Source organism: Staurois parvus, unplaced genomic scaffold (genome assembly GCF_062004578.1).
Source record: "Staurois parvus isolate SC_StPar_1 unplaced genomic scaffold, SC_StPar_1.0 ptg000113l, whole genome shotgun sequence".
NCBI lineage: Eukaryota > Metazoa > Chordata > Amphibia > Anura > Ranidae > Staurois > Staurois parvus.
Window position 1 is genome coordinate 1,543,208 of NW_028317909.1, and position 19,655 is coordinate 1,562,862.

A 19,655-nucleotide genomic window follows, 5' to 3' on the forward strand; every position below is an offset into this window, starting at 1 on the left:
TATACAGTAAAGCATGCCTGTTATACTCACTGTGGAACCTAAGGGGTTAATCCTCTGCATTGTGTAAAAATGCTGTGTGATCTTGACTTCCCTGACCCGTTCTTCCAGTGCCCCCCTCTTATCTCTTGATAAGACATATGTGTGGAGACACTCTCCACATGTGATCAGCACAGGGCCAATCAGCGCTTTCCAGACAGGGGTTCTGCATCCTCCTAGAGCAGAAAGAAAACTCCTCCAACAAGCTTTAACCAGTGCTCTGCTGAACACTGCTAGAAGTCACAAGACTGCTCTAACTGCTGATGAGAAAAGGTATTGAGCAGTTTATATTTACTAAAATAATTGCACTTCCATGTAGTGTGTACTGTGGGAGACCAGATAGAGAGAATGCAGGGTCCTGGGTTTAATAACAATTTAATAATGAAAAGGTCACTCCTATTAAGAGTCACTCTGCACATTAACATAATCAAAGAGCTATTCCTTCAGGGTTTGTTCACACAAGGTAAAGTGTGAAATTGTGCGTTTTCCTGCAGTGCACAGAAACACACTGCTTTCTGTAGACATGTATGAGTGCCATTAATTCTTATGGACACCCCCACACATCTAACACGTAACAAACATGCGTGCCAGATGTAATACCATATGGTTTAGTGCAGCATGATTTTAGAAATTGCACCTGTACTACTTTTTGTATATTTCACGTACAGAGACCAGCCCAGTGAAATTAATGGGCTGTCCTGAACGCACAGGAGTGCACAAAGAACGTGCGCGCCTGGATGCACCATTATGGGGTGAACAAGTCTTAAGAGCAGAAACAGGTAGGACTCATCAACAAGGTTTGTAAAAAATTCCTGAAATGTACATTGATCACCCAGAGGGGATTGCTTTTCTTTTCTCAACAAAAGTGGAGTTATGCATTAGGCTCCATTTACACGAGTGCGTCACATAGAATCCTATGACAATGGAAATCACATTGTTTTCAATGGTGCCCTTTCAAATCAATACAACTCAGCACAGACTGATTTTAGAAAATGTTCTCGTACTACTTTGATGTGATTCCAGCACAATTTTGGTCCAATAGAATATGTAAACTACATCCAAGTTACACTACATCATCACACCGAAAATAGATCAAAACTGGATTGCTGCAGCGTGAACCTAGCCTTAATGACTCGGTAAAAGGAACCCCAAACTACAATATATTCTAGCAGATATAGACCAGGATGAGCTTCATCCAAAGAGAAGCAGTCACTATGTGGGCAAGAAGTTTTGAGCTCTCCTATTGGAATGCAAAGTATGCTGTACAAACTAAGCTCTCATTTACACTGGTTTTCATGCACTTTGCAGCATTTGTAACATGAATATTGCATGGACAAAAGAAAATGTATATTCTTTAGAAACTGTTCTATTACAACACATTGAAGAAAAGGAATCTGCTCCAAGCTACTTCTAAGTTGCACGTTAAGTTGCAACTAATTGATAATATAAAGTTCTATGTGGTGCGAGAACAATTTCAGCAGCATATGGGCAGAAGTAGTGCCATAAATATGCCTTGTACCCATGTAGATAGTTGGCATGTAAAGTGTCTAAGATGGACAATTGATATATTTAACTCACCAAATAATTGCTAAGTATATTTAAAGGCAAAATTTTTATTGTGTTTTGGAGAGTGGAGATAGATTAGAACCCCTGTCAGTTTTTATTGCTGTCTCTGCCCCCATTAAGGAGATTCACCCTATTTGTCCTGTTCACCATTATCAAGGAAAGTGAAATAAAAGAAAATCCCAAATTTTGGATTGACATCACAACAATAATAGAGGGAGAATCTTCCAATGGGGACAATAGTTCTGGTGACCTTGCTTCCTGTTTTTGCTATAAAACAAGGAAAATCGTCCCAATGGGACACAGATGACAAAAAAAAAAACCTGACAGGGGTTATAACCCTACTTTAATCTATCCATAATGAAACAAAAAGTTTAGCTTATAGTATTAAGTATTAGCAGTTGTAAACATTCGGAAGTGACTCCAAATATACCCTCCATACTTATGTGGAAGTGGGTATATTCCGGTCTAAAGAGGACATATAAAATGAAGACTATTTTTCTGTTTTGGATTTATTGCATACCCGAGGGTGGGGGGGTGGGGGTGGGTTTGAACAAAGTGACACATATTGACAATTACAAGGATAGTAATATGGACATAGAACATGTGAATATATTTCATACTAGACAGGAATAGTCCACAAAAGTCTACATTTTTTTTAGATGTTTGTATAATAGCATTTTTCATTGTGCTAATAAACATTTTGTATGTGTATAATGGTTTGTAGTACGAAGAACTGTTAACAGTATTTTTTTTCATGCTAGGTCTGCCTACTGGACTATTTCTGGCATGCCCTACAAGCATAGGCCCATTTATAGTAGTGTCTGCTACAAGTTTTATATGTAGGTATTGTGAATTGGAAATCTCCTATGTTGCCTACTGAGTTGCTTTCTAGGCTATTAGTGTATGTTTTTCCATTAGTAATTCATTTGGCTTTTAGTCATCTTGTGTAACCACCTGTGTTTCTACTTCCAGTACAGACCCAAAGCATAGAAAAGACAAAGCCTGGGTTCCAATGGTGTCAGTTCACACCACAGCACTGCATGCACTGCTTGTTGCAGGGCAGTGAACAGCACTATGATTCACATTTCAATAACGTTCTGTATTTAAAAAAAAAAAAAATGTAATGCGCCTTGATCTGTGCATTTCCATCTGCTTTGCCTAAAGTAGTCTGCTATTCACACAACTCAATGAGTCATTAGAGCAGTTTCTTATGGGACAGCTTAATCTGAAGATTCAGACAGACAAGCCATATATGTCTGCTGTGCCATCTCTTTAGCTAACCCATAGAGCTCTGGGAATTTAGTCAAATATTGAATGTGCATTTATGAAATAAAGATTGTGTCTCCAGTCTCTGCAACATGTGATGCACAAAATGCAAGTGGATCTCTCACTATCTGTCAATCATAGTGAGAAATCTGATGTGCTATAAGCAATCTAGGATACACGGACTACAAATGGATACAAATTTAGGTTGTACAAATGCACAAGACAAGTACTATGAGTCCTGACCATAACTTCCACATAGTAAGCAACAGAAAATGGCTTTAGGTCTAGAATACCAAACTAAAAATCCCTTTAACCATGTCCTTTTAGGATACTCCATCGAGGAAAAAAACGACTTGATAGAAGCAGCGATTCCAAGAATTATGCCCTGCATATTAGATGTGGGGCAGTGATGCCTAACTTAAGCTGGTCATGGGCTAGTAGAATTTCATTTGTAATTTTTCGAATAAGAACGAATATAGTAACTAAAAAATACGAAGGAGCGAGATAGAATTTTCTTCTTGAATAAACACATTTCTAATGTCCATTTATTCCAAAATCGACTGTTAAAAGCTAACAAAATTGTGATGTATTTTCATATGACATTCGATAAGTCATTAAAGGAACTGAGAATTTTTGTTGAAAAAAATCTACTAGCGTATGACCAGCTTTAGACACCAAATCACTGCCCAGGAAACTGTAAACCATACTAGTTATGAATTGGTAGCTTTAATCAAGGAATACATTCCCTATAAATGCACATTATTAGCGGTTAAGTCCTAAATTCTTTTACACACAGCCATAAAGCAACTTTTAAAGATCATGTCTTTTGATTGGGCCTTTAAAAATAATTGATTCTCTGTATAGAAACAATGTCAGTTGCCCCCTAGTGGCTTCTGCAGGGAAATAAATGATAATATGACAGACAGTGAAAGGTTAGCTGAAACCTGATACAGTTCAGCCAAGGTCAGGGAAGCTTTACTAACAGTGTTCTACAAATTTTAGCAGAGGCTATAAAAATGCAAGTGTAAAAGAGAAATTTGGCATTTCCATTTGTGTCCAATACAAGATTAGCTTTAAGATTTCAACAAACTCAAGAATAACACTTTAAAAAGCTGCTCTCTGTTGCATGTCATATTGTATGGAGAACACTGAATCACAACAAAATTGACCTTGGACATGAAAAATCTTTGCACTCCAGAAGCTCTATGCAAGGCATGCAGTTGACAAAGGAAAGTACTAAAGGTGGCTTATGGCCTAAAGGCACTCCAAACTCAATGGCCCACAGTAACCCAACACTAGGCCCATAGTTAGGAAAAAAAGGGTTTCAAGAGCCATCAGGTATTTGACTGTTTACTATAAATTGTAATGAAATGTATTTGTAATAAAGTTCCTAAATGGGTCAGTAGTATGAGTGAGACCTGTATAAAATAAGGTATTGTATACAATTGTATTGATAAGGTATGCATAGAAATGAAATGGATATTCTCATGTATCATGGTCTTAAAAAACCCAGATGGGACCCAAGTCAGGTGCCCTTTTGCCTGAAAACCCAGGTAGCAGGTCATGTTAAAGCCTGACCCTTTTCCATTGAACTGAAAGCATTTTGCTGCTCTCTGTGCCCCAACTGAAGGGATTTCTCATCACTTTCTGTCCTGACAAATAAAATAATTGACAAATACTTTGAGAGTAAAACCTTCACAGATGTTCTCTCTTTTCTACACTAAAATAAAAAAAAAATTACAGGCATACTTATAGTCCAAAGAACAAACTGTTTAACTGCCACTAGAGGGAGCCATTGGATCACCAATGTGCACTGTTAAGAAGGAAAAGCAGATCTATGAAAGTTCTAATTTGTTGCTATGGGTTGCACCTCTCCTTGGTCTCCAGTAGTCCAGAGTTACCTTGATTGCAAAAAAAAAAATTCCTATAGCACACAGAATGGATAATATTCACAGTACAGCAAAGAACTATTTCCACCTAAGTAGCAGACAATTACAGTATAACATTTTTCACAACATGAAAAGAAAAACTAAAAACCCTCCTGCGCTGATACGGAAATACCCTAACCAATAGCGGCCAACACCCAATGATAATACCAATCAGAAAATAAAATGAAAATAAATGGTGCAGCGCTAACTACAAAAGTGAAAAAATGAATAAATGTGTATCCATATATTAATAAAGTGCTAATAAATAAAAAAAAAATAAAATATGCATATAGCAATAAAGTGCTAATCAGAACCGTTATAACACAAAAGTGGACAACACTACTGTATGGGTCACCTTAGTGACCTAAAAATAGTGATGAACACACAAAATATATAATGAGAGAAACTGGTGTTACGTGTCCTTGGTAATAATCAAAAAACCTTTTGAAGCAAGTACTAATAAGTCCATAAAGTTGCAAGTGCTGATAAAACGTGATAAAACACCATTCAATGTGTTAAACGTGAACACTTCATGCAAGTGCCGGCACACTTTAAATCCACTCCAGCTGCAGTGCCTCCTCACCTCCTTCCTGTGACCCAAAAGGGCCCAACAAGCATTCAGGATCACTCTGGATCCTTTATATCTCCGGCTAATAACTCTCCAGAAAGCCAAGGATCATAAACGGTCTCCTGTTCAGCCTCCAAATGCTTCCTCCTCTGCCTTTTATAAGGATACTCTGTAGGGTATATTACTCACAATCCTAGCTCTTGCTTGTAGAGGATGTTGTACTGTGTGCTCATGTCCAGCTGCTGGAGGGATGAGAGCTAACCGCTCACTGAGGGTACAACACCAACTTATCACCTTCCCTACCGCATCTATGGAACTCCTATGTCCGCACCAAACGACCGTTTCACGTTGCTAACAGCAGTTTCTAAGTTCCTCTGCCAACATAGCAGTCGCTTTCAGATGACGTAGCAGGACCGTGTTTATTCATCCCACACATCCTGTTATGTTGGCGGAGGAACTTAGAAACTGCTGTTAGCAACGTGAAACGGTCGTTTGGTGCGGACATAGGAGTTCCATAGATGCGGTGGGGAAGGTGATAAGTTGGTGTTGTACCCTCAGTGAGCGGTTAGCTCTCATCCCTCCAGCAGCTGGACATGAGCACACAGTACAACATCCTCTACAAGCAAGAGCTAGGATTGTGAGTAATATACCCTACAGAGTATCCTTATAAAAGGCAGAGGAGGAAGCATTTGGAGGCTGAACAGGAGACCGTTTATGATCCTTGGCTTTCTGGAGAGTTATTAGCCGGAGATATAAAGGATCCAGAGTGATCCTGAATGCTTGTTGGGCCCTTTTGGGTCACAGGAAGGAGGTGAGGAGGCACTGCAGCTGGAGTGGATTTAAAGTGTGCTGGCACTTGCACGAAGTGTTCACGTTTAACACATTGCATGGTGTTTTATCACGTTTTATCAGCACTTGATACTTTATGGACTTATTAGTACTTGCTTCAAAAGGTTTCTTGATTATTACCAAGGACACTTTCCAAAACATAACCTTGTGAAGCCAGTACTGCCAAAATACATTTCCCAAAAGTTGTTGCCCATTTGGCAAAGCTACAGCTAGACATCTGAGACCACTGATTCCTATCATCCTTACAGAAACATATTAAAGTACTTACATATTAAGAACACAAGTCATTTGTAACTCACCGTCCTGGAAGACGCGTTCCACATTAAGCCCATAGGTGGCACAAGTTTCATAGTAAGTGCATCGCTTGAGGTCATTGGAAAGCTTTCGTGCACGGGAATCATCTATTACACGGGGGTTAGTGCAACTGATGGCATCTGGAAAGACAGATAAAATAAACATTATTGTTGAGGGGTGGGGGGATTTTTTGGAGCATGTTACAATCTAAATATGGGTGTAATGAGTAACATGCCCCAAAAGGTGAAGAACTTTAAACCATTAAACACTACGTGAAGAATACAAGGTATACAACTAAACTGTCAGAGGGTGTTAATGTTTACATTTACAAGACAGACACACTGACTTTGTCCTGATCATGTTAACACATGGATAAAGCAAAACTGAAAACTAAGTAAACACCCAGCTGAAATGAAATACATGTATACTGTATACTGTTTTGCATGACAAAAGTGTAATTCTGTACAGCCAGTCTTGTGAATTATACACAATTTTCCACTGGTAGATGAAATATACTGTAGTCTTTGATTAAAAGGAGAAGTACAGCCAAAACTCTTCTGGTTGTACTTCTCCTGCGGATCTCCTGTGCAGTTCGTTCTGCACGCCTGTGACCGATTTTCAGCTGACAGAGGGCTGTAGCCCACCTTCGGCTGATGTCTCTCAGCTGGTCCAGGCTGGGGAAAGATCCTGACTTTAAAGTCAGGATGCATCCCAGAGTCTGGAGCAGCACTTAGCTCAGCCTCCTGGCGATTAGCCTCCTGGCGATTCCTGGGTGACTGACACTGACAATCACTGCTCTCTGCTCACAGCGGCGGTGAGAACTCAGCAATCATACAATTGCTAAATTCTCACACTTGGAGCTGGCGGGGGAAAGATGCAGCAATACAATTTCTTAGGTCACCTTACAAACTCTTCATTGGACAGGGAAGCTGATTTTTAACCTTCATCCAGTGAGCAGGAGCCATCCTTAGAAGCAGTATAACTAACCCAGGAAGCAGTAAGACTAAACCAGGAACCAGCGGCATGATCTTACTGACTGGCAGAGGTACTGTATGTGTATCACACAAATGGCTGGCCATAATTACAGATCTTTTGGGGAGCAAACAATTGTAAAGACAGATACACACATACAAAAGATAGATAGTTGTACATCCAAACATGAATCAAATATTCTCTCATAAAAATTCAAAATAAATGTTGGATGAATGGTCTGGATGATGTTTGCTTTCACAGCAAAAGCAATAAATGCTCACATAAATGAAATAAATTCTAAGCGATTGCAAAGCTGTGAAAAAGTCAGCTTCATGTTACTTTGTGCCCTCATCAAACTGACTTAACCTTATCTTAACTTTATGTAAACATGTCATTTACGCAAACTTTTTTTTCCCCCTGTGTGCCTCACAAAGTAGAGCCCAAAGGGTAATAAACCTCTCCTATAGTAAATGCATATGTTAATGAGTTTTACTATTTTGCTGTGCTAAATTCACACTAACATGACATCATGTAGACTTTGCAGACTCTTCCACACCCCACCCTGCATTTTAATCTCTATCCTATCCTACCATATCAGCTGGGTTTGTCTTAAAAAAAAAAAACACACACACTCACCCGGCCAGGGAGTACAGTGTTGTTTGCTGTAACCACTACATGCTGGGTCCTGCTCCACCATCTCCTTTCCTACATTATCAGGGGGCTGGCTGACACAGTGTACTGGATAGTTCCCAGTGAGTGTGCAGTGTTTGTCCGAAGTTTCTAGGGATACGTGACTGCAGTATCCCAGGACGCTGCGAGCAGTTAGAGCTACCTACATCATCTTCAACTAGACAAGAAAGGTGGAAGCTCCAAGGTTTTTTGAACCGAAAATAAATACATTTTATATATATATCAATCCTATTTGTAAAACATAAATATTTGTGAAAGTGGTAAAGAGGTGTAAAGGTCTTCTTTAAAACCATATTTTGAAGTAAACATATAGTGTGTGCTCAAGTTACAGGAAAATTGTTTTTTAGAATTTTATTTTTTTTTTTTTAACTGTTTATTTCCAAAAGCACCCAACGGAATCTGTGCCAACGGCTCTTTATTATAAGTTGTAAATTAGATTTGAACACTGTCTGTCCTAACAAAGGGTTAGAAATTGAGAAGCTTTCCCTCTGCATTGTTAATTAGGGATAGCCCAGTAAGTCGCCAGTTTATTTATTTATTTTTTCAGGTATGCTGTGTAAATGAGAACACAAACATATAGTGGGGTTTTCTGAAATGTGACTGCAAAAGTGGAACACTTTAAAAATCCTACCTGTCTAAATAAAAAATATGTATATTATGTTAGGATATACTACAAAACCTAAAAGATATATGTGTAAACCAAGACGAAAAAAAAAAAGCTCTAGGACTTTAGGGGAAAAAAAGGCCCTGGGACCCAAGTGGTTAAAAAAGAAAAAAGGTTGTAAACACAGATTGTAATGCAGTTAGCAGTATGTCCAGTAGATGGTGCTATGATCACACATTTGGAACTGGAGCAGAGAGCATTGTACAACTAAACAGCTGATTTGTGGGTGCTGGTTTTACTCACCCTGAGTTCCCACCAGGACCATGGGGATCTCATTGGTGTTGCGGTAGTTGGCAAGGCGGCTGTAGTAGTGATAGACTGTCTGGAAACTGATCTCATCCTCCAAGCTGAAGACAAAAATCACAGCATCCACCCACATAGCAAACTAAAGAAAAGAAAGGTTTTTTTACAGCAAAACTAAATTAGAAAAAAAAAAGACTTCAGTCTTTAAATGTTAAATGTGTACACAATAGCTTAGGAAGAAGAGAAGGAGAAGATAAATTTGCCAGGTCTAACAATTTATAGTAAGGAAAATGAATGACACATAATAGAGATAAAATGGACCATTCCAAGAAGAGATACTAGTTAGTAAACTGATGATGCGATCCAGGAAACATTGTGTGCTGTGCTGTCATATTCTGCTCAGTTTATCACACCTAAAGATCATTCATCTCGGGCTTTCTGAGCTTTTCAGCAGGACACGGTTTTCAACAATGTATTTATTTATTTTAATTAATGTCTGGAATATGGGGCAGCCCACACCACAGCACCCCTAGATCCGGCCAATGCAGCCCTCCAGATGTGCATTTGCCTGGCTTGTCAATGCGGCTGCTATGTTTGCACGCATCCCTACAGACATGCATGAGCAGAGCATGTCTGTGTCAGCCGCTGTGGCTATTGTGTTTGCAAGTGCCCAGATGGGCCCAGGCCCCATGCTAAACTCTCTGGGGCAACATGTAACCTGTGGCCTGTGGGCTGGACACCCCTGCCCTAAATATAAATTGGAAACTAAAGTTCTGCTGTAAAAAACATTGGGCAGGCAAGCTTTAATTGCAGACGGGTCATGCAATGTCTCTTCTGTAAGTAAATGCCCCTTGCCTGCTCATTATCTTCACCAGTACTGTAAACTGAGCTGCGCATGTGCCGCTTAGCTTACAATGCTGGGCTGGTCTCTGAGTGTCGGGATGACTAGCTCATGTACAGGAAAGACGTCATCCCACACTGGCACTAAGAAAAAGATGCCGGCGTGGGACCACTGGACAGATGAGTACTGATCCTTTAGTTCCGCTTTAACCCTACTTCTTGACTAAATACTAAAACCAAAACCTAACTGCTGATTATTTTCATATATTTCATGTTTACCATATGCAGTCAGCAGGTGGAGCTCTAGGATCTGCTCACAGCAGGTTTTCTACTATGCTGTAAATAGTTACTTGCTGTTCAGCTCTGTTCCCAACACTCACTGCTGCTCATTCCTCAAGGAGGGGGGACACACCACCCTTCCCCCATCTGTAATTCACACAGCTCTGAATGGAAATACATTTAGCGACAATTAGCAGCTACTACTGAACTCTCCTGTCGGAAAGCCCAGAATACTCTGCAAACATGTTGCCAAAGAAGCAAGATGCGTTAAATTATTTATAGAGTGAAGGTTTTATACAGGTAGTTATATTTAGTGACAAAGAAATCAGTTCATAAACTTGTACACATTAAAACTTTAAAGTGTATCGCTGCCGTTTTTTTTTTCTTTTTTAATAAACTGGGAAACTGTTAGGGTTCATGTACACTGCAGCAAATAAACTCACGTTTAGGAACTTTTCTGCATTTTTTTCAGCAGCCCCTGAACTCTCCGTAATGTTTTCCTATGTGTCCATGTACACTATGTCGTTTACAGGCAGTTGAGTTTACAGTTGTTTTTTTGAATGCACCAAACTTGCGTTCAGGAGTAGATTTTATCAGTGTTTCAAATGCCAAATGCTTGTAGACGTGGCTAACCGCGTTTGCAAAAATTTTTTTAACTCTTCCATTTCCAGATGCTGTCCAGAGCCTTTTTTCATCACGAAAAATGCATGCAAAGCATTTTCCTGGTACTCAAATGGACCTGGTACACCATACTTTGAGGTTTCGCATGAAAGAAAATATGTTAGACACAGCTGCAATAATTTCTGCACAATGAACTGGAACACATCCAAAAAAAAAGACAGCCAATCTCAACAAATACTGCTCTCTCTATTTCTCTCAAAATGTCTGAAATAGTTAACTAATTACTGTTTTTCACTGCATTCTGGGCATTTTGGAAGGTCTCCTGAGGTTGTCTTTAAAAAACGCTTCTAAATGCAAACGCTCATAAATGCGGTATGCAAATGCAGCTAAACAGATGTTTTTTAACCTACGTTTTCCAGCTGTCAGTTTCCATCGTTCAGAAGTGTCCCGTGTACATGCAGCCTTAAAATCGCTCTCAGTTTTTAATCCTCTCTTTGGCCCTGTTGTGAAGATTTGATCTCACTTCCTCCTCTTTTGTCATTAGGTACAGGAAGTGAGGCAAAATCCTTCCAGTGGGGCTAAAGGCAGCAATGCAAACATCATTTTTTTTGTAGAGGAGAAGATTAGAACTCCCTTTACCGTTTTATTGCCATCTTTGTAGATTTATCCTCCCTACCTCTCATGGCTACAACATTGTCACTGGTAAAGGAAGTGAGGACAAATCTCAGCCAACAATAAATCCATGACATAGAGATTCAGATACTTCTCCATTATGTCTAATACGGACAAATGACATTTCCACTGCGGCTGAAGCAGCTTAAATAAAATTGCCCAAAACAATTGCAGCTTCCCTTTAAAATTCCGGTACGTCATAACCACAAGGTGAAGCACCTAACACATTAATAATAATAATGTCTTCAAACTCCAAATCTCAAGGCTACATGTACACTGGAACTGCCTTAGACATATACTCTACTGGCAGCAGAAAACCACTAAACGCAGCGAAAACGCATGTAAACGCGGCCCTGCGTTTAGAGCTTGGATGTTTATTTCATTGGCCAGAGTACTCGCCATAGAAATGAATAAACGGCCACGTGCTAAATGCAACTAATGCTTAGGCACATTTACACGTGTTTTTGCCACGTTTTGCTTTTTTGGACAAAATGTTCCTCTCCTGAACGTGATTCTTCTGCATCCAGGAGAGGGACATTTAACTGCCCTAAACTCTGCTGCTGCTAAACTCTGGTAAAATGTACATGGACACATAGGCATTTACTGAGGTGAGATCAGGGGCTTTTGGCAAAGAAAATCCAAACAAATGCAAAAAGCTCTTAAACTAAAGTTCAGGAGCAGCAATGTGCATGAGGCCTAAAGGATAAATCCATGTTAGGATAGCCAACTACATATTTATCGACTATACTATACTGATACACTAGAACACCAAGGAAAGTTTTCACTGACTTTAGATAAAACCTCAGTTTCATCGGTGGCCAGGCTATGGACATCATTCTGTGAAAAGTATCTATATCTGGATGTAAGCCATCTATATAAGCAGCAGTGGAGGTGGAACAGAGGTATGAACAGTTTTGCCACAAATGATAAAGGGTTTGTATAAGTAAACTACACAAAGACTCTATAGGGCAGCCTGAAGAAGTGTAGGCTCATATCAGCCATTTCCACACCACCCGGCTTTCAGTCAGATGAGTTGCCTGGTGCACTCCAGAAATACCAGGACCAAACACAAGAATCCTGGACAGTTAGGTTATGGCACTGTATTTGTAATCAAGTTAAAGAAGAAGTAAAGCCAAAGCTTTTTTTGGCTGTACTACTCCTATTGATGACAGAAGTGCAGTTAGTTCTGCACTCCTGTGTCCAGTTTTCAGCCAATAGAAGGCTGAAGTCCGCAGACATCACAGAGCTGGTCCAGGCTCTAAGCCAGCCCCCTCAACAGTCTAGCGCTCCACTGGGGGGGGGCAGAGCAGAGAGCCAGAGACTGACAGTCCCAGCTCTCTGTTCAGAGCGGAAGGGAGAACTGAGCGATCATGGTGTTTGATCGCTCATTTCTCTGTACAGAGCAGGCAGGAGACAGATGCAGCATCGGAGTGCTGCATCCACCTAGGTGAGTATCATGGTCTTTTTTTTTTATACAGCCCATACTTCTCTTTTAAATCTTCAAGTTCATAAAGGAGATGAGTTAGCAACAGAGAGAAAAATGAGTATGAAAGTTCACTAGACGTGGAGACATCTTACTTGTGCTTCTGGCGGTCCACCTTCATCACGGATGAGTAGGAGGTAGCTCTGTCCATCAACTACAATCTCCTTCTTGAATCTCCCACCTGTCACAGACATTAACATGTTAGTCAATGTCACAAACTGTCAAGCTTCTAGGGCAGGATATGAATGGAGGGAAAGACGAAAGGAAACCGTGGATCTTGTTTGCAAAAGACTTGTATGCACAGGAGCTGGTAAGGACTAGTAACACTTAAAGCTGGCGTGGTACCAGCAGGGACACCCCCACAGGCCTAATGACTGCTAAATCGCAATACTCAACTAGCTCAAAAAGCTTCAGAAGGTTATCAGATGTAAAAAATTAAAAGGGAATAGTGAGGACAATCCACTGTTATGCAAGATGCCTACCAAGTGTCATTTGTTGAAAATGTACAGATGTTGGCACTTTTACATACATATATATTTATCACTGGTCATATAATGGTCTTTTCACTCAGTGTGGTTTTCTGTGGACAATTTATTCAATGGGTTTCTGGAGGCATTTCTTCATTGCAGATTATTGGGTTGCACTGGCTGAGTGTACTTATTGGGTGTCATTCATACATGGATTATTAAAGCCTCACTCTCCATGCAGTGCATAAAGCTCTGTATACATTAGGGCCATACAGTAGCTCACCAGATGTGCTCTCCTGTAGCAGGATATCCTTTCACAAACAATATCCATGTGGTTAGTACTCTACAATATAGATGAACAAACTGTGCCAGAGCCCCACAAGCAGGGCAGAGCTGCGTTTCACAACTGGTTTCCCAGACCCTTGATATGTAGTAAAATGCCGAATGGTAGTGTGATTTCTACCCAGAAAGAAGGTTTGATTTTTCTTAATACTCTGCAGCACTGCTCTGAACAGGCGACTCATAAAACACACGGTGTAACACAAAATGGAAGAGTCACCACGGGACAATGTGAATCTTGATGAATGGGAACATGGAACAAAAGTACAACAAAGCCACCCGTACATCCCAAACCATTAATCCCAACAAACAAGCCTCACCTGAGGACAACACAAAACACACACAGTGCTACATATAGAAGCCCAATATTAATACCGTTCCCTTATCTTCCCCTACACCATTACTAATAAAAAGAATAAAATACACACTCCTTGTGCTCCAAGTTACTGATTTTGAATGAATGGTGCCTGCGAGCACTAAAAATGCGTACACAATAATTCATGTTAAATTGTTTGCACTTCATATTGAAGTAGAACTGAGGATAGCCTATGAACATTCAAATATTAGCAGATTATTAACAAGCATGAGCTAAAGCAAGTCTTTGACGTCTTCAGACATGACATACTCAAAGCTGACAGCACTTTTAGGGCTCATTGACATGGGTGTGTGACTTTACCCAGGATCTTGCGTTCAGGAACATCACAGACACAGGTAGATCTTTCTGCAATGATTCTGCCATGCTTACATGCATACAGTATATACCCATAAATGGACCCTATTGGCCATTATTGCTGCTCAGTACCACTTGTGCCACTGAATACATACAACTGATATTCACATTTCCGCCATGAATTAGCCATTCACATGGTAGCCCTGCATGAATCGACTGATTCTGATTAACACCTTCCCTCCCGGCCTATAGCAGATTGACGGCCAGGCGGGACACTTGCCGTTGTGACTGGGCGTCATATGACGTCCTGTCAAAACAAGCTGCTTACACCGGGCGGGACACTCGCCGTTGTGACTGCGCGTCATATAACGTCCTGTCAAAACTAGCCACTCACAAAGCCGCGGGGCCATGCAGTGGCGCAATCTGTCACCGGCTGTGTCCACGGGACACAGCCAATGACATATCACTACACCGGCCCATTGCCAGTGCAATGTAACCGCTGTGACCAATCACAGCAGATCACGTCAATTGTATACAATGGATGGCTTCCTGTCATGCCTTTCATTGTATACAATTAAGTTGTTAGCTGTGACTGGTCAAAGCAGTCACATGATACAGACAGGGCCAATCACAGCCCATCTGTATCATGTGATCAGCTTTGCCCAGTCACAGCTAATCACAACAAAAGACTGAATGAATCAGTTTCATTCAGTAACAATGATTGCAAATATCAATGAAATATATTGGTATTAGCAATCATAATGTGTTAAAAAAAAAAATCCTGATCACTTGCCCAGAGTAGTTCAATGTTATTGCTGTTGTATTGCTTTGGTCACAGAGTGCTGAAAAATAAAATAGTAAAAAAAAAAAATGTAATAAAAAAAAAAAAACATTTGAAAAAAAAATACAAATGCAATTATTAGTATTATTTTCACCAAAGAAATGTAGCAGAATACATTTAGAACTAAATTTATGAAGAAATTTTATTTATTTACAAAATTTTATAACAGAAAGGAAGAAAAGTGAGGTTTTTTTTTCAAAAGTTTCAGGAGTTTTTTGTTTTATTTAGTAAAAAATAAAAAACTCAGTTGTGATTAAATACCACAAAAAAAAGCTGTATTTGTGTGAAAAAAATGATAAAAATTTCATATGGGTACAGTATTGCATTACTGTGCAATTGCCATTCAAAGTGCAACAGTGCTGAAAGCCAAAAATTGGCCTTAACAGGAAGGGGGTGTAAGTTGCCCAGTATTGAAGTGGTTAAAGGCCAGGCACATCGGTAAGAACGGCTTGTTCAGGACTGACAAGTAAATATCAATACATCGCTGATGTCGCTGGCTACACAATGTGGAAATTGACACAACCCTGGAAAGCTGCAGCCAACAGGGCATAAAGCTATATGCATAAAAAGACAGCAAAACATTAACTTTTATACATCATACGCCCCTGACAGCAACCATGTCCTAGTTTTTTTAAGTTTCTGAATGCAGTGGAACATTACTGTCTAGCACAGCTGTCTGAATGGGCCCATAGCCATCCTGGGTGCTGCGTACAAAAGTATGCATTGTACGCATTTGTATGTGGCAATTTTTTTGCTCATCTGAATGAGCTCTTATTTTAGCAGCTTCCCTTTCCAGCAAATACTTGCCAACCTGCCAGCCTTTTAATATCCAATGTAAACATATAGCAGGCGCAGAGAAAGAGTGGGGAGCAAAGTGATGGGACAACACTGTTTCTCTTGTGGAATTTGAGGATAAATTGCTTCACAATGCTTACAGCTACAGAGATCAGTGGGGACTTGTTTTAAAGCTTATTGTCTGCTCAGTAAGAATATATGATATTTGAATGTCCATTGCCTGACCTCAATTCTTCTCTGAGCATGAATAACATCAGCAGAGAAAGGGATAAAACTATCTACCCATGCCCCAAAGGTTATCACGGTGGTGGCTTGCTGTAATGCTTTGGCACTTCTACACACATATACTCAAAATGCTGATTTACATATCCAAAGGCTACAGGGCATGTGTGCATGTGCACAGGCTTTAACGGAGTTGAGTTCAGGGGCTTTGGCAAAAAAATGCCAAAAGTCCTAAACGTGAGTTTAGGAGCAGAAGCATGCATGAGGCCTAATTCTATTTATTTCTGTACATTAATGCTTACTGAATAATTTAGAAAGAGGTGAGTTTATTACAATTTAATTAATCTGTCAATTGTATATAATAATTAGCATTGGTCTTAGAATTTGAAGATCCCTAGGTGTGCCGGCTCAGCAACAAAGTATCCATGAAAAGGATTTTAAGATGTTGGCAGTTATGTTTGTCTAGAAGTCTTTATTCAAACTCTGGCCTATTGCTGGAGAAGTATTTGTGGCTATAAAAAAGTAAGGAAATACAGCTTTATAGATCTAGCACTGTCTATAATACAGCTGCCTGGCTGTGTAAAACATATGCTGTAAATATCTTAATTTAGAGAAAGAATACTGAACCTTCTGGACTGCATTATGCTCCAGCAACTACAATGTACTGCGGAAAAAGTGTATTCATGTGGGTGCAAGTGAGATCTGTACATGGAAAATGTGCATCATTTAGAAATTCCCTATCATGGTGGATCTTGTGTGGGAGAGACCCTGATGTACAGTAGCCACCTACACAGAAGGCATGTTTAGCTGCCGAGAATAATGCCAAATCCTATAGGCCAGCTATGATAAACAACAAAGCAGAAAGGAAATAGGGAGCCAATAGGCAAAAGGTAAAAGAATCCTTGGGGAATTGGATAGGAGGGTGACTGGAGGCTGCAGCTGCATCTGTATACACCAGAGGTAGGCAACCTTAAAGAGGTGGAGATCTACCTGAACAACAGAAGAAGGCGATGATCACCGGGCACAGTGTCCCCTCCTCACACCTGATTTAAACCACTAATTGTCATACAACCACATAGCAATTTGCATGCATTGCGCAGCAATCATGGGTTTAAATCACAAATAGGCTCCTCACCACCTGTCAAACACACTCAGATCGTTTTTCAGAGGAGCAGCAGTGCCTGCTGTATTTGTGAATGAGTCCTTAGTTGAATTCGCCAGTGGAACCCTTAGGGCTCATTCACACGTAAAGTTGAGGGGTGGTAAACCCCTGCAGTTGAACCGCCCCCAGTCCCTATACCCTTTCAATGCTGAGGCAGCAGCCAAAAGGTATACACATGCTGCAGAAGGAATGAAACCCCTTTTGCTTTTGGTGGGAGCTACCACCTGCCAACCACGACCCATTCAAGTAAATGGGGCCATTTTGGAAGCGCCCTGCAACTGTATGCTTCTGCGGGGTCCAAGGGGTTAAAGCACATGGTGAGAAAGCAACACAACGCTGCTTACTTTAACTTCATGTTTGCTGTACTGCACAGGGTTGGAGGGCACTTACAGAACCGGCCTCATCCACTTGAATGGGTCATTCTTGGCAGGCGCTACACCCACCAACCATGAATGGGCGTGCAACACTTGCTGTGGCTGCGACACGTGTACACCCCTGGCTACTGCAGCTAAAGGGGTTGCAGTTTGGGCGGAGGTGGTAAAAACACGTCTTAACTATGGGGTTTTAATGTAAATGAACCCTTACTGTTCTGAGACTCCTATAAAACTGCTTTCACACTAATGTACTGTGGTTTACCCGCACCGTGAGTGCAGCGCAGTGCATCTGCGTCTTTCCTCGGTTAGCTGCGCTTTGCCTTAGTCTTCTATTATATCCTGCAGGCGTAGTGTACTTTCTGAAAGTGACCAATTGATTTCTGTAAAACCACCTTGTCATATTTCCCCCACTTGACCAGCACCGCAGGCTATAGCCGGCAAGGATGATCAGTGTATTCAGATGGCTGGGAAGTCTCCCCACTGTTCGAAAACAATAGCTCAGAAGGAAGGATTCATCCACCTCAAATATGTGAATGGGGGAATCAGGTCAGTTTTTTTTGTTCAACACACTAGTTGAACGATTTAAAAAAAAAAACAAAGGGTGGCTTTAGGGATCTCGCTCTTACAGGAATGAGCAAATCTGGTGTCTAGAAAACAGATATACATCAGTTGTAGTAGTGAGCAAGGAAAAATCTCTCTAACTGCAAAACAAGTTAAAGGGAATTTGTAAAAAAAAACAAATCAATGCAGGTATGAATTGCAGGCAGGGGCCCATACATACCTTTTGAGGCCTTTAAGACCCTGACCCTGCTTTTGCACCAGATTGCCAGGCTGTTCTGATATTCCCATGCTTTTCTCATGATGGCTTCCTTCTTCAATATTTGCTTGTTATGATGGAAGTTTAAAAAAATGGAAAGATGTGTCTATAGAAGCATTTTGAAGATGGATTCAGAGGTCCTACCTTGCCACAATGGGAACATTTCTCAATAGAATTATACAAACAAGTACACACCTTGCTTTTCTAATGCTAGAGGAATGCTACCCAGTGGGCAGTGCATGGGAAATGTACTTAGCTGCATCTAAACAGAAATAGACAAATCGGCAATGCGATTTTTCTTTTGAAAGCAGACTGCATTGTCTTCCTGCATTGATCCTGTGGTCCTTGTCCTATTCGAATGCTCTCCTGGACTGACTGCAAACAAGTGACAGGAGTTTATAAACTGACTTTATAAACTGCAAAAGTTCAGCAGGTATTTAGTTCAGCAGGGAAGTATTCAGTTTAGGGCTTGAGCCGCCATTGATGCAAACCAGCATAATAAATTTGACCGTTTAGAATAGATGTACATTTTCCACACATGTATCACTATGAGTACAGAATACAATGTTTGCATCTCACATAGAATAGTAATTAAGTTGTGATCATTAGAGTAAGAGCAGATCTGGCACCAGACACTAACCAGGAAGGGGGAGTTATACCTTTAGGGGAAGATGATTCCTAAATCAGAACTAAAAAAACAAGAATAATCAATGTCACAAAATGTTTGCTGCAATGTGCTTCTTCAGCCTGGAGCTGTTCCCTATATTACTTCCTTTCTGCCAATAGATGTCCTGAGTATTCTGAACTTAATGACAGCCAGAATCACTAAATTCATTTTTAGTCTTGGGTTCTGATACAAAACAGACCACAGTAGGAATCAAGCACCTAGACTGGAAGGCCTTTGGGACACCAGCAATCCTGTCTTGGTGGGATCTTGCCAGCGACAGGATTGTTACAGAGGGCAAAGAAATGTCTCACCTGTTTCTACGGATTCAAT

General features: G+C 40.4%; 1 protein-coding gene across 4 annotated transcripts in view; it reads right to left on the bottom strand.

The window, feature by feature from the left end:
• AGAP1 (ArfGAP with GTPase domain, ankyrin repeat and PH domain 1) overlaps positions 1-19,655 on the bottom strand; it is a 334,749-nt gene that overhangs the window by 232,378 nt on the left and 82,716 nt on the right. For all 4 annotated transcript variants that reach the window (XM_089671672.1, XM_089671674.1, XM_089671671.1 and 1 more), the window contains 3 exons: positions 13,067-13,152; positions 9,077-9,218; positions 6,513-6,647 (listed from right to left, as the gene is read on the bottom strand). In XM_089671672.1, the coding sequence (XP_089527798.1) occupies positions 6,513-6,647; positions 9,077-9,218; positions 13,067-13,152 (363 nt within the window). The remainder of the gene's footprint in view (positions 1-6,512; positions 6,648-9,076; positions 9,219-13,066; positions 13,153-19,655) is intronic.